This window comes from Rhinatrema bivittatum, chromosome 4 (assembly GCF_901001135.1).
Source record: "Rhinatrema bivittatum chromosome 4, aRhiBiv1.1, whole genome shotgun sequence".
Classification (NCBI taxonomy): domain Eukaryota; kingdom Metazoa; phylum Chordata; class Amphibia; order Gymnophiona; family Rhinatrematidae; genus Rhinatrema; species Rhinatrema bivittatum.
In genome coordinates this window covers 164787920-164803910 of record NC_042618.1, presented here as the reverse complement: position 1 = coordinate 164803910, position 15991 = coordinate 164787920, and the positions used below count along the sequence as shown (strand labels likewise).

At 48.0% G+C, this 15991-nt stretch overlaps 1 protein-coding gene across 1 annotated transcript in view; it reads left to right on the top strand.

Moving 5' to 3' along the window:
- DNAH17 (dynein axonemal heavy chain 17) overlaps nt 1–15991 on the top strand; it is a 1486981-nt gene that overhangs the window by 1363773 nt on the left and 107217 nt on the right. Inside the window, exons 64-65 of the mRNA XM_029599137.1 lie at nt 13079–13201; nt 13464–13668. Coding sequence (XP_029454997.1) covers nt 13079–13201; nt 13464–13668 — 328 coding nt within the window. The remainder of the gene's footprint in view (nt 1–13078; nt 13202–13463; nt 13669–15991) is intronic.

Sequence of the window (15991 nt, the reverse complement as noted above, 5' to 3'; positions counted from 1 at the left end):
CCAACTCTAATAACGTAGAACAACGGGCTGTTGCATCACCCAAACCTTCCTCCCTGTCTGACAGCTTGGATGTTGAAAGGTTAATACTACAATCCCTCAATCTCTCTGACAGCGTCTCCCATGTCCTCGTAGCTTCACAAAAGCCTTCTACTAGAAGATCTTATCGTTCCATATGGAAAATATTCTCCTCATGGTGCACCACAAAAGAAATAGATCCCTTTTCCTGCCCCACAACAAAGTTCCTGGACTATCTCTGGCACCTCTTGGAATCTGGCCTACAAACTTCCTCCATCCGAGTGCATATAAGTGCCATAGCCACTTACCACAAAGGTGTAGGAGATTCCCCAATCTCGGCACAACCCCTTGTAGGGCGCTTTATGAGAGATTTGCTACAACTGAAGCCTCTACTGCGTCCTCCGGTTCCAGCATGGGATCTTAATGTTGTGCTAGCACAGCTCATGCGATCTCCGTTCGAGCCCCTGCACTCCTGCAAGCTTCGACATCTCACTTGGAAAGTGATCTTTCTAGTTGCTATAACATCAGCCCGCAGTCAGTGAGCTGCAGACGCTGGTAACATACCCACCGTATACCAAATTTCTTCACGATCGTGTGGTACTCCACACTCACCCTAAATTCCTCCACTTAAATCAGTTGATAATACTTCCTACCTTTTTTCCAAGACCTAACTCACAACCAGGTCAGCGGGCTCTGCATTCCTTGGACTGTAAACGTGCGCTTGCCTTCTATTTGGACCGCACTACAGCCCATAGGAAGTCCACCCAACTGTTTGTCTCCTTCGATAAAACCAAATTGGGAGTTCCGGTTGGCAAGCAGACCCTGTCCACCTGGCTGGCGGACTGCATTTCCTTCTGCTACCAACAAGCAGGCTTTCCGCTACAGGAACGTGTAAAAGCTCATTCAGCAAGAGCCATGGCAACGTCGGTGGCGCACCTCCGTTCTGTACCTCCTGCTGACATCTGCAGAGCTGCCACATGGAGTTCCCTCCACACATTTGCAGCTCATTATTGTCTCGACAAGGCTGGCAGACAGGATTCCATCTTCAGCCAGTCTGTCCTGCGTAATTTGTTTCCAGTTTAATAACCCAACTTCCTTCCTGCGACAATTGAGAAACTCAGGCTACCCTCCTACCCAAAACCACCCCAGTTGTTGTGCCTGTTGCACGTCGTTGTGTGTTTTTGGTTCATTCTATTCGGGCATCCTGTAGCTCACTATTCACCCACATATGAGGACTACCATCCTGCTTATCCTGGGAGAAAGCAGAGTTGCTTACCTGTAACAGGTGTTCTCCCAGGATAGCAGAATGTTAGTCCTCACAAAACCCGCCCACCACTCCATGGAGTTGAGTTCGCTTATGTTTTATTATTATATTTTTCGCTCGTACGTTTGCTACAAATGAGAATGAAGGGGGACTCCTGCTGGATGCAGGGTTGGTGGCATGCTGGGCATGCTCAGTGTGCCAGCCAAAGTTCTAGAAACTTTGACAAAAGTGTTCCGTGATTGGGCTCCATCCTGATGAAGAGGACTAACTTCCTGCTGTCCTGGGAGAACACCTGTTACAGGTAAGCAACTCTGCTTTGTGGGGGGGTTGGAAGCTTGGCCAAGGTACCAGCATCTCGCTGAAGCCTAGGCTGCGGCCCTTGCTTTGGGCCTCAGCCTATGCCCTAGGCAAGAGCCCGGCCTCGAGACTAGGCCTGATGCATTCATTTCGAACTAATGCAACGAATAAGGTTTGTTTTATATGAGTGACCCCCCGATTCATTTAAGGGCCCCCAAATGAAACCAAACAGTCTTATTGATTGCGTGTTACACATTCATTTTAAACAAATGCACACCCCTAATGCTATCTGTGAAAACAGAAGTAGAGAGATCCTGGACTCCCTTCAAGATGCTCTCCTCAGGCAAATGGTCACATTTTGAGGAAAGCCCTACAACATATCCAATTGGCATGAAGCACATATGACTGATGATTCCTTTTTTTTCAGAAAGCACCTGTTACAGGAAAGCAACTGTGCTTTTGGTGTCCAGAGAATTAAATCAGGATTATGTACTGGATGTGACATATTTGAATTTCAGCAAAATTTCAAAAGTGTGTTACATAGGAGCGAGTTCCAAAGTAGATAACTCGGTGTGTTAGGATTTGTGGGTGTGTGGGCCCTTAAGCTGAGGTGAGAGATGGCACCGCCCAGGGGAGGAGCCCCACTGAACCTCAGCATCAGGAGGCGAGGTCTTGGCTGCGAGATATAATACAGCAGAGGTAGTAAAGGAGAGAGAGAGTGACCCCTGGAGGTGGGCCACGGAGTGACAGCGCAGGTGCTGACTTCAGACTCAGCTCGGGATTGACTTGAGTCACAGGCAGTAGGAGCGGCACAACCCGAGGAGTGGGAGTGCCACGAGATAGTACAATCACTGTGGTTACACGGGGTCCATAGAGATGTTCCTTGGTGGGAGTCACGGCAGTGGTCCGCGGAGCGGGGTACACCGGCGAGGGTTCCTCTAGGATATCACAGAACTGGTCCGCAGAGCGGGGTACTCTGGCGAGGTTCCTCTAGAATATCATAGCACTGCAGAGCGGGGTACACCGGCGAGGTTCCTCTAGCGATATTACAGCAAAGGTCCGCAGAGTGGGGGAGACCCGGAGAGGGCTCTTCTAGCGATATCACGGTAATGGTCCGCAGAGCAGGGTACACCGGAGAGGATTCCACAGTAGATATCACAGCAGTAGTTCCCAGCATGATTACTCACAGTGGCTGAAGACAAAGTAGTAGTTCCATAGAAAGCCTCGGGAAGCGAGGCAGGCAGAAGTCCAGGCGAAAGCCCTCCAAGGAGTGGATAGCCGAGAGATGAGAAAGGGCCCCCGAGGAGCGGGTGCCTGGTAGTCACACGCCATGGAAGCAGGAACCGGAACAAGTACTGAAGCGAGAGAAGGTGGATTCAGCAAGACGAACTTGTTGCCAAGTCGTAGGCTGTCTGGGCCAGTGGGCTTAAGTATTCAAAATGAGTGATGTCATCAGAGGAGGACGCCCCCGAGGTTCCCGCCATGACGCCATGAGCGCGCACACCTAGGGAACCCCAAGGGTAAGATGGCGGTCGGCAGTGTCCATGCTGCTCAGGAGGGCTCGGGAATGGAGCGTAACAGGGTGAGAAACTGTTTGAGTGATAGACAAAGAAAGGTAGTTGGGAATGGAATTTACTCTGAGGAAAGAGGGATATTCAGTGATTAGTCCCAGGGCTGCTTCTATTTAATATTTTTGTGAGTGAGAACCAGTGGTGATTCCCACAGGCCTGGAGACAACCTAGTCTGATTCCAGCATTGCTTAAAACAGTATATCTTTATTTCAGCTTCACACATGCACAATAGCAGACTGTCTTCCCTTCAGAACAGTATGCTTTCTTTACTTACAGTTCAGTACTACTTCCCTCAGTACTCACAGTTCAGCTTTGTCTCAGCTCAGCGTTTGGACAGTGTTACATTACAGGAGCTGCCTTTCTGCTGGAGCCCTGGCCCTGGTCTGGTTATCCCCACCTGGATTCAAGCTCTTATTCCCCAGTCTCTGGTTACGCCCTCTGAGTTCCACCTGCCCTGCAGGATCATACCCATAAAGCATACTCTCCTTAAGGAATCTATGATGGACCAGGCGTCTAGCTTGGTCCTACACAGGTAAATAGGGGAACACTAGGGGCACTATCTCACATAATCCTCCCCTCAGCTTGGATCCGTCAGGCCAAGTATCTCTACTCCTTCCTGGATCCCATCCAGGAGTTTCCAGGACAATCCATTTCCCTTCCTCAGGCTTCCCACCAGCTATGCTTGGGCACGGGGACCTAGTGACATGCTCACCCCCATCTCTTACGGTTATCCTCAATAGCATCACGACCACCACCCAGTGTGCCATTCATGAAGTGCACATACCCAGTCATTTAAGTCCTTTGTTGGCTCCAGATTCGAATTCCACCCCGATGGAGCTTTATGGACCAACTGGGGAACCACCAGTGCTGGTTCTTCTATAACCAGCTGATCCCGCTTCCTGTCATATGGTATCTCTGATACATAGCCCCTCCTTGGCTCCTCTATATCCTCAGTAGCTGTAGTCTCCACAGCACCATCCTCTGGGCTCTCTGTTGACTCTTCCTCCAGGTTCTCCACAGCACCTCCCTCTAGGCTCTGTTTGGTTTCCTCATCTGTAAACTCTGCAGTGCTTCCCTCTGTGCTCTCTGCAGTTTTCACCTCTGTACACTCTGGCCACTCACTCTTGCCGGTTGCTGGCTCCTCCACAGCCTCACTGACTGGAGTCTCTGCAGTGCCACCCTCTGGGTTCTCCATGGCACCTCTCGCATGCCTTTCTGTGCCCTCTCTCTCTCTCTCTCTGGGCTTCTCTTAGGAATTGTGTCTGGACTCCTGGTAGTGTTTGGGCCCCCTACAGGGTCTTCCCTGGAACTCCTGTAGCACAGACTTCCAATACTTCTCAATACTGCCTCCTTCTGGGCAATCTGTGTTGCCCTCTCCAGGGCTCTCTGTGACCCCTCTCTCAGGTTTCTTCACTGCCCTCTTCTTGGAGCTTCTCACGGGAGCATTCTCTGCCCTCCCAGCATGTGTTTGGGCACCCTACAGGGTCTTCCTCAGGACCACCTGTAGCGCCATCCTCTGGCCAATCAGTTTTGCAGCCTGCTGGCCACTCTGTAGTACCCCCTTCTGGGCACTCTGTGTTGCCACTTCTTGACAAAGCCACGAGGCTCTACTCCAAACAGAAGTTAACCACAGTCCTGTGTGCTTCCTGGTTCAGTGTTTGCTCAGCCCAAGCCCGCCGACTCCTTGCTAGGCTCTCTTGTAACTTCCTATCTCCCTCCTGAAAATTCTGGATCAGTGTTTGCCAGCTTCCTTCAATGATGCTTTCAGACTGCTGCATTCTAGTGCTATAGTACCCACGTATTCTCATGGCTGCACACCTTCCCTGCAGAGTGGCTTGCTTGCTGGAAGAGGGCCCCACCCTTTTTCCATTCACCCTACCCACAGCCCACTCTAGCAGCTTTTCTAGGGCTACACCATGTTCAGCACAGCCCTGCTGCACCAGTATTCCTTCTTCTTTTCTTTTTTAAAGGCAAAAAAAGTAAAAAAAAAATGTTTTTTAAAAAAAGCTTGCATAACCAGTAATAACTAAATCACTTTTTAATCCCTATCTACCTCCAACCAGGCTTCTTCTGTTAGCCAGTGCAAGCCTACCACTTTCTGGCTGTCCCTGCAACCAGGCCCACTCTCAGTTTCCTCTCTACCTGAATCTTTTAAACTTTGGGGGGGTTTTCTTCAATGCAAAGCTATGGTGCTCTGTGTTATGCGCCCCACCCACGGCCGACCCTTGCGCTGGCCTGCTTACCTTCATGGTTCCACAGCGGTCCCTGGACGACCTCCCTCTCGGTAGTTGCCAGTCCTGCCAGGCCCTGGCGTCCCGCAGCGGCGGTCGACAGGCCTTCCACTGCGCGACGAGCCTCACGCCGAGGCTCGGCATCCTTGGCCATGTTAGCCATACCCATACGCGCACGCGGACTGCTCGGACTCATGTAGGGCTAAGGGCGGGTCCTAGCTCCGATGCGCGCCCTGATTGATCTCTCGATATAAGGAAGTTCTTATCTCTGCTTCCTTGCCTTGACAATTGGGTCGGTTTGTTCTAAGATTGCCTCTGCGCTTGTACCTGTTCCTGCTTGTTCCTAGTCTCGTTCCAGGATCCTTCTGTTCCAGTTCTGTTCCTGACTTGTTCCTGCATCCTAGTTCCTGTGTCCTGCTTGTTCCTGTGTTCGTCTGTCTGTCTACCCAGGTAGTACCCTTGGACTGTCTTACTGGTATTGACCTCAGCTTGCTCCTGACCTGATTGCCTGCCTGCCGCCTGCCTCAAAGATCACAGCTTGTTCCTGACCTGCCTGCTTGCCTGCCGCCTGCCTCAAGACCTCAGCCTGACTTTGACCTCATCTGACCTCCAGTACCTGACCCCTACTTTGGATGTATTTGTCTATTTGATATATTATATTTGTTTTAATTTCTGTATTTTTACTATGTATGTTTTATTTTTGTAAACCGCTTAGCCAGACAGATCCTGTTTAATTTGCGGTATATAAATTCTTTTAAATAAATAAATTTAAAAAATAAATAAATAAATAAATAGAGACACTGGCCTCTTTGGTTGAAGAACTGCACTCTCAACTACAAGATACAGCAATGGCCAACCCAGTGGGCCTCTCCACCATTATGCTTCCCAAAGCAACACTGGCACTTCCTGCACCCCTCCAGGTATAATGGGGATCCACGCTCCTGTCGTGGCTTCCTTAATCAGTGCTTTATGCAGATTGTGCTACAACCCTCGTTGTTTTTGAAGGAGATCACTAAAGTCACCTTCATTCTGTTTCGGTTGGAAGGGAACGCTCTGGCATGGGCCTCTCCCTTATGGGAACGTTCTGATCCCATCCTCTCCAAGCTATCTGACTTCATTGCACTCTTTAAGCAGACTTTCGGAGACCCAGATCATATGGCTGTTGCTAGTCATAGCTTACTCCATCTCTATCAAGGGTCAAGGACCCTCTCCGAATATACAGTGGAATTTCGGACTTTGGCCACAGAACTTGCGTGGCAAGAAGATTGTCTGCAAACCATCTTCCTAGATGGACTCTCCTCTGCTCTGAAAGATGAGCTCTTTGTCCATAAGACTCCCACGTCTCTAGAAGACTTGATCTCCCTTGCCGGGAGGATTGATCATCGCCCCTAGCAAAGACACCTAGAAGTAAAGGCTCCACACCCTCCTCCAGTACACCCCACAAGTGCACCCTGCACTCCAGCGAAGACTCCTGCACCATCACCTTCCTCCATGGTAGAACCTATGGAAGTGAATCGTGGGCGACTGTCTCCGACCGAAAATCTCCGTCGGCGAAAGGAGGGGCTCTGCCTTTACTGTGGCACTTCTGGACATCGTCTGCAGTTTTGCCCCGTTCATCCGGGAAACTGCAACGCCTGAGCCCAGCAGGGGTCCCAAGCTTGGGCGCAACTGTTTCTGGCCCTCAACTCTTACTTCCAGTATCCCTGGGCATCAAGGCCCATACGTTTGCAACCACTGCTCTCATCGATACCGGAGCGAGCGGTAGCTTCATTACAGACGACATCGTCAAACTCTTGAAAATACCTCTCCAATGCCTAGAGGTGAGTCTTCGTATTTCCTCCATCCAGGGAGAACATCTTCCAGGTCTCATTACTCAGACAGTGGCTATCCATCTCACTGTAGGTACCCTCCATGAGGAAGAGACATCCTTCTATGTCCTAAAACGCTCAACTCATCCGGTAATCCTGGGGTTACCCTGGCTTCAGGTCCAGGTTCGATTGGCAGTCCCTGCAGTTGGTACAGTGGGGCCCAAAATGCCAAAAAACTTGTCTGCATCCCATATCCCCCGTGATACCCGTCTTGAAATCAGTTACCCTTCCAGGGTTACCTCCGTAGTATTCTGACTTCAGTGATGTGATCTCTAAGCAGAAAGCGAATACCTTGCCTCCATTACGCAAGTTCAAATGTCCTGTTGAACTTCTGCCGGGCACTACACCTCCCAAAGGCAGAACCTATCCATTGTCCCAGCCTGAGACTCAGGCTATGTTGGAATATATTAAAGAGAATCTAGAGAAAGGCTTTATCCTTCCATCTGACTCCCCCGCAGGAGCGGGGTTGTTCCTCATGAAGAAAAACAACGGTGGACTACGTCCCTGTATCGATTACAGGGGTCTCAACGCGATAACTCGTAAGGATCGATACCCGCTATCCCTCATTAGCGAACTGTTCGATCACCTTGAAGGGACACAAATCTTTTCCAAATTGGACCTGAGAGGTGTGTACAACTTGGTACGCATCCAACCTGATGACATTTGGAAGACAGCGTTTAATACCAGAGACGGCCACTACGAATACATGGTAATGCCATTTGCGCCATCTTTCAACGCCTCATGAATGAAATCTTCCAAGATCTCCTGTACAATTTTGTAGTTGTATACCTCGACGACATTCTGATCTTCTCTAAGGATATAGAATCCCACCGTGAACACGTCCGCATCATCCTTCAACGTCTAAGAGAGAACCATTTGTACACAAAACTGGAAAAATGTCTGTTTGAGCGGAATCGCTTACCCTTTCTGGGATACATCATCTCTGATCGTGGATTCTCAATGGACCCGGAAAAACTTCAAGGAATCCATGACTGGCCTCAGCCAGTAGGCCTTCGAGCGTTGCAACACTTTCTAGGCTTCACCAATTATTACCAGAGCTTCATTGCGAATTACTCTTCCATAGTTGCCCCACTCACTGCTATGACTAGGAAAGGGGTCAACACCCGAGTTTGGACACCCAAAGCAATTGCTGCTTTCCAGAGGATTAAAGAAGCCTTCAGCTCCGGCCCTTGTCTCTTTCATCTGAATCCCAAATGTCCCTTTGTTGTGGAGTGTAATCAAGTGCTATGGGCATCGATGCAGTGCAGTAGTGGCAACAACCTTGAGTGTCGTGGTCCAAAGTGCGTCGGGAACGAGGACTGTCATCAAGCACTATGGTTACCCTCGACACCATCAAAGCCGCCCTTAATGCCATTGAGCACCATGAAGGCTATTGGGCGTGTTTTCCAGTGATGCCATTCGTGGCTGCTCTCAGAAATGTTGAGCACCGTCACTGCCAGAGGCAACGGGATGACCCCAATTCAAAGGCTGCAATCAGCCTCATGGAGTGTTGTGAGATACTGTGGATACCATGGGGCCAAAACCACCCACCACCAGGGACTGCCATAGTCAGAACCCCAGTGGCACTGAAGATGCCATCATCACACTGTACATGCTGACTCCATTAGGAGTTAATGTGACAACATCATGCATGGTTGAGTATGCAGGTATCGTCTACTCCTCCAAGCACCTCAGGCACTGGTGGGCGGCATTCTCTCTGTTAGTGCCATGCAGATCAGTGCCAGAGATAGCAGGACTGCCATCATCACATCAAGTTTCCTAATTTGTTTCACACCTTAGGATGCAATGGGACACAAGAGAGGAGGGCGCCATCACACACTCATGAATTGCTTTTTGGCAGCATGCAGCTGTCGACTTTTAACAGGTGGTGCTTGGTTCCTGCTTGCTGCGGGATTCAACCCATAAGCGGGGCGATGGGTCAAGTATGTGCGCCGCCATCCGCAAGACAGGATACCACTTCATGAGTACTGGTCATCGCACTTTTAAAAGCGGAGGGCACTATTTCTCCAGTTGCTCTCTAGCGTAGGTGTGTGTTTCCCCTTGCGGTGAGTACAACAGGTTGTACACCACTGCAACAAGACTGAGCTAATACTGTATTCCTGGTCAAACCCCTAGGGACGTGGATACCAGGAGGGTAGTGTTGGGAGCCTTTCCCTCCCACAGAAGAAGGGTATGTCTCTTGATCCCTCCTATGTTGGCTTACGTTGAATCCCCTTAGGGGAGAAGCCTCTGGGACTCTATCCCTTGCAAGTCCTTTGCCAAACTGGAGCTTGATTCTTATGAATTGCAGGCCAGGACCTGTGGGCACTGGGAGGATGGCAGCAGTGGTTATTGGACCATTCTTGCAGGGTGGCCACCTCCGGCTGATTTGAACACTTATCAACTTCAGCAATCAGTGACAGTAACCTACTCTCCCTGGGAGAGTAGGAAAGATTTTTGGGATTGGGTGGTCCTGATTCCCATTGCTTTTCCTGTCCCTTTGGAAAGAGAAGTATGACTGGGTTTTCAGAGGCGACCTATATGGGTTCCTTCTAGGCTGCTGGCTTGTGCACACTTACAAGGGGTGGCCCTCATTCTCCATTTCCTGAAAAAGGGATTTCATTATCTCAGACTAGCAGTTGCTCTCTGTTCTGCATGGGATCTGAGAGCAAACTGGGCTTTAGCGCTCGTCCCTAGATCATTCTAAGGCACAGAAGGTCTATTTTGTAAGGGAATTATTCTGGATTCAGTCTCTCCATTCTACCTAGGATCTTCCCTTCTGGGCAGCTCCCGGGCAAAGATTATGGGTTTTCTCCTGTGTGGGAGTCACCCTTTTGATACCTGCTGAGTACAATGAGGTAGATTTTAAAAGTGTTGCTCGCACAAAAATGACCACATATGCGCCTATGCAAGCAACATGTGAGCAGTGCAAATTTTAAGAATTCGAGAAGTGTACGCACACATACCCATGCGCACGTCAAGAACAAAGGAGCGAAAAGGGGTGGGCATGGGCATTCTGGGGAGGGGCTAAGACCTACCCTCATAACTAAGAATTTTAAAAAAGCTGACCATGGCGCGGAAGTCTAGAGATCTCGAGTTTTAGGGCTTTCAGCACAGCATGAAGGTTCGTGGTCAAGTGGGGGGCTTACAGGAAGAAGAACCAGAGGGATCTTGAAGACCTCAATATCAACTTGACAAACTGGTGGACTAATTGGAAAAATGTTTTTTCCCTTGAGCAAGCATGTTTTAAAATCTGCTTGCATACGCGCATAAAAGCCGCTAAAGCCCTACCGGAAATACGCATGGAACATTTACTTGAGCTGCCTCTAAAGATTACGCGCACACATACGCGCAGTAGGGGAATTTAAAATGATACGTGCGTACTTGGGTTTATGGGCACATGCACGTTCCTTTTAAAATTAGCCAGTAAGTGCAGTGTTTGCGGATGACCGCTCTTGCCAGTCATTCTCGCATGCAGGACCCTACCTCAGTGGGGAGGGTTCTGGTCCACTTGCTTCCCAGTTGGCAGGTATTCCTTTCAACCTCTCACCATATCTGTGGCTGCATTAGGAGATGAGGGACCATGCAACAGAGGTGCTACATTTTGTTGCGGTGGCTTGCGAGCTATACTTCCCCCTTTTAGGGATAACCCTATCTGCAAGCAGGGAAGTCCTGGTTCAGGTAACCATTGTTCCATTTACTGGACCGCATGATTCCTTGGGGAAAGTATACATAATCCTGGCCTTGGATATTGATACCTAAGGCAGGTTGTTGGGCAGTCTGTTCCGAGATCAGACCGACCCTGCCCTGATACCCTTCAGATTACCAGGTCTGTAAAGGAATTCTGTTTCTATAGGGGTTTGCACTCGCGGTATCCCTGTTTTCTGTCATTTGGTGGATTTTCTTCCCCAAGAGGTTCACTCTCAGTTTCAGCTACTCCTACCATGCTGAGAGATCTACCTTGTTGGGGGGGGGGGGGGAGAGAGTAACTCCCTACTGCTATCAGCAGTGAGATGTTTGGTTGGGGTTGATAAATATAGCCTAATGGTTTTTTCTTATCCTCAGGTTCTGCCTCATTGTGTTCTTTGTTCCTTCTGACTTCCGGTCAGGATGTCAATGGGGAGGGGAAAAAAGCTATGGCATTCATGGTATATCTTAGTGTATACCTGCAGGGATTGGTACACTACCTTTTCCCTATTTTTCACCAAGTTCTGGACAGTACTGCTGTTAGTTTTTCATACTTCACTGGGTTGACCAAAGTGCCTTCCTGCTCACCTGAGCTATCCTGTGGCAGGATGGTTAGGCCTACCTTTGACAGGGTGAGGGCGGGTGAGTTTCAGGCCTAGCTTAACTCTCTACTCGGGAGTTTTTGGGCTAGCAATCCCGTTTTAGGGATTGCCTTTCGTTTTAGGGCTGACCTTACCTGCCCCTAGGGCAGGTAAGGTCAGCCTTAATCATTGGGTGCACTTTTGCTGGGCAGTCACATCGGAACCGATTCACATCGTGAATTCTTTTTTGTACGGCCCGATTGTGTTTTTTTTTATCGGCTGCGCCCAAGCCGATAAACAAAAAACCCACCCCGACCCTTTAAAACAGCTCCCTTAGCTTCCCCACCCACCCGACCCCCCCCCCAAAATGTTTTAAAATTACCTGGTGGTCGGGTGGGTGGGGGAAGCTAAGGGAGCTGCTTTAAAGGGTCGGGGTGGGTTTAGGGGTTGTTTTTGTGTGCCATTTTTCCCACCCCTCCCCCAAAATGATAAGAGAACCCCATGAACAATTTTGTGGGGTTTTCCTATCAGTTTCGGGAGCCCCCGATTTCTGACGACTTTGAAAATATTGTACAATATTTTTCAATTGTCAGAAATACGATTCACATCCCTAAACGGTATGTCAGTCCTCACAAAACCTACTCAACTCATCTGGGAGCTGGTTTCTCTATCTATTAGCTATATCATGGACTGCCTAAGGGGCAGGTTGATAACCACAGCTGCACATGCTCAGTAGGGCATGTTTGAAAACTCTAGAATCTTTGAGATCAATGTTCCAGACCTGGTTCTAGTATGGTGTCACCCATGTGTAAGGACTGACATCCTGCTATCCTTGGAGAACACCCGTTACAGGTAAGACATCTGTTTTATCCCTGGAAAGCTACTTAATTGGCCACGCAATTGGTTGTTGTCATCCAATGGTACCAATACAGAGTGTTTCTTCTTAGAAATCATTTTTTGAGATGTGCAGCCCCTCCCTTTCAGTCCTATAAAATGGCTTCAAATAAAAGCCAACTCCAAAAGGGGAAGAGTGATGGTTAGTGTGTCTGATTATCATACCTATTACAGCTGAGCAAAATAAAATGGAATAAGCACAAAGGATCTTAGATTGGGAAGAAGTGAAACAAAAGCCAGAGTTGAACTGGGGTGTATAGCATTACAAGATGAAGTAAATTGGGTAGACTACCTGGGTCTTATGGTCCTTAGTTACCATTACATTCCATTACATTGTAACATATGTTAAGTTATGTTACAATTATGTTCTGCCTTCCTCAAAAAAAGCATTCAACCCAAAGTGGTTTACAATAAGCAGGTTAATGCAAAAATCAGAAATAAAAAAACATGGAAAAGACTGACATGATAATGAATTACCATGTTTCTATACAGAGATCTTGCATTTGAATCTTTAAGGGGTGCTGACAGCCACATGTGCACAAAGGGCTGTGAACAATTCAGCCATGCCAGAAGCATATCTCGCAGGTGTGAATAGAAAGGGGGAAGGAGGAAGCTCTGTTTGAAATCATTGTTAGCTTGGCAAGTTTACAAAAACCCTTTCTTTGTGCAGTTATTTGGATACCATTGAGAGGTCATTATCCAACGGAGACATTTTACTCATTGAAAACATTGAAGAGACCGTCGAGCCTGTATTAGATCCCTTATTAGGCAGGAACACCATTAAGAAAGGAAAGTAAGTGCATTCTCTGAATAAAGTTACTAAATAAACTTATTATAGAATACAATAAGTTCTTTGTATCTATCTTCTGAAACTGTAAATAGTTTGTCAGGACCTATAAATGTAAGCAATGATTGCTGAAATATAATATAGTACAGTAAATATTATGTGATACATTTGCGAACAGTGAAAAATGTCAGATGACTGCAGTTAGCCTTAAGCGTAGGATTTCTTTTTCAGTTTGCTTTGTAAAACTCACAGCACATCTTCCTTTCAGGTATATTAAGATTGGTGATAAAGAAGTGGAGTACCATCCGGACTTCCATCTTATTCTGCACACTAAATTATTTAACCCACATTACAAACCAGAAATGCAGGCACAGTGTACGTTGATTAATTTCTTGGTAACCAGAGATGGGCTGGAGGATCAGCTATTGGCTGCAGTGGTGGCTAAAGAAAGACCTGATCTAGAAGAACTGAAGGTATGATCTTTGTCACTGTGACAAACTAAACAATATATAGATGTAATTAATCAAGAGCATCAGCCCTAAATTCAATGCATGCCTAAATGTTCCAAGCTGAGAATGCTAATGTCTTAACTGCAACAGTACAAGTCTTACTCCCACACTTAATTAAGTCTTGGTCCATCAAGCTAGGGTAAGAAAACATAGTAGAAATTTCATCTTTGAGAGACTTTCCTCACTCCAAATGATGTCAAATCTTGGTGTACTGTGCTGTTTGTAGATCTCACTCTACATGCGAAACTGGCCCCTAAACCCTAAAAGGGTTAAAGGGGCTCTTAGGGAAGATAAGGCCATTGCAGAAAGACTAAATGAATTATTTGCTTCCGTGTTTACTGATGAGGTTGTTGGGGAGATACCAGTTCCGGAGATGGTTTTCAGGGGTGATGAGTCAGACGAACTGAACGAAATCACTGTGAACCTGGAGGATGTAGTAGGCCAGATTGACAAACTAAAGAGTAGCAAATCACCTGGACTGGATGGTATGCATCCTAGGGTACTGAAGGAACTCAAAAATGAAATTTCTGATCTAATAGTTAAAATTTGTAACCTATCATTAAAATCATCCATTGTTACTTGAAGACTGAGGGTGGCCAATGTAACCCCAATATTTAAAAAAGGCTCCAGGGGTGATCCGGGTAACTATAGACCAGTGAGCCTGACTTCAGTGCTGGGAAAAATAGTGGAAACTATTCTCATGATCAAAATCGTAGAGCATATAGAAAGACATGGTTTAATGGAACACAGTCAACATGGATTTACCCAAGGGAAGTCTTGCCTAACAAATCTGCTTCATTTTTTAAAGGGGTTAATAAACCTGTGGATAAAGCTGAACCGGTAGATGTAGTGTATTTGGATTTTTAGAAGGCGTTTGACAAAGTCCCTCATGAGAGACTTCTAAGAAAACTAAAAAGTCATTGGATAGGAGGCAATGTCCTTTCGTGGATTACAAACTGGTTAAAAGACAGGAACCAGAGAGTAGGATGAAAATGGTCAATTTTCTCAGTGGAAAAGGGTAAACAGTGGAATGCCTCAGGGATCTGTACTTGGACTAGTGCTTTTCAATATATATATTAGGGATGTGAATCGTTTTTTGACGATTTAAAATATCGTCCGATATATTTTAAATCGTCAAAAAATCGTTAGGGCCACGATACAATACCAATTCCCCCGATTTATCGTTAAAAAATCGTAAATCGGGGGAAGGGGGAGGGCAGGAAAACCGGCACACTAAAACCCCCTAAAACCCACCCCCGACCCTTTAAATTAAATCCCCCACCCTCCCGAACCCCCCCCCCCCATGCTTTAAATTACCTGGGGATCCGGCGGTGGTCCAGAACGGTGGCGGTCCGGAACGGCCCCCTCAATAGAATCGTGTTGTCTTCAGCCGGCGCCATTTTTCAAAACGGCCACCGCAAAATGGCGGCGGCCATAGACAAAAACGATTCGACGCAGGAGGTCGTTCCGGACCCCCGCTGGACTTTTGGCAAGTCTTGTGGGGGTCAGGAGGCCCCCCCAAGCTGGCCAAAATTTTCCTGGGAGTCCAGCGGGGTTCCGGGAGCGATTTCTTGCCGCGAATCGTTTTCGTACGGAAAATGGCGCCGGCAGGAGATCGACTGCAGGAGGTCGTTCAGCGGCGGTCCGGAACCCCCGCTGAACGACCTCCTGCAGTCGATCTCCTGCCGGCGCCATTTTCCGTACGAAACGATTCGCGGCAAGAAATCGCTCCCGGAACCCCGCTGGACTCCCAGGAAACTTTTGGCCAGCTTGGGGGGGCCTCCTGACCCCCACAAGACTTGCCAAAAGTCCAGCGGGGGTCCGGAACGACCTCCTGCGTCGAATCGTTTTTGTCTATGGCCGCCGCCATTTTGCGGCGGCCATTTTGAAAAATGGCGCTGGCTGAAGACAACACGATTCTATTGAGGGGGCCGTTCCGGACCGCCGCCGTTCTGGACCACCGCCGGATCCCCAGGTAATTTAAAGCATTTGGGGGGGGGTTCGGGAGGGTGGGGGATTTAATTTAAAGGGTCGGGGTGGGTTTTAGGGGGGTTTAGTGTGCCGGCTCACGATTTTAACGATTTTTCACGATAGTTTACACACCCAAACGGCAACAATACGATTCCCTCCCCCTCCCAGCCGAAATCGATCGTTAAGACGATCGAGGACACGATTCACATCTCTAATATATATAAATGATCTGGAAAGGAATACGATGAGTGAGGTTATCAAATTTGTGGATGATACAAAATTATTCAGAGTAGTTAAATCACAAGTGGATTGTGAT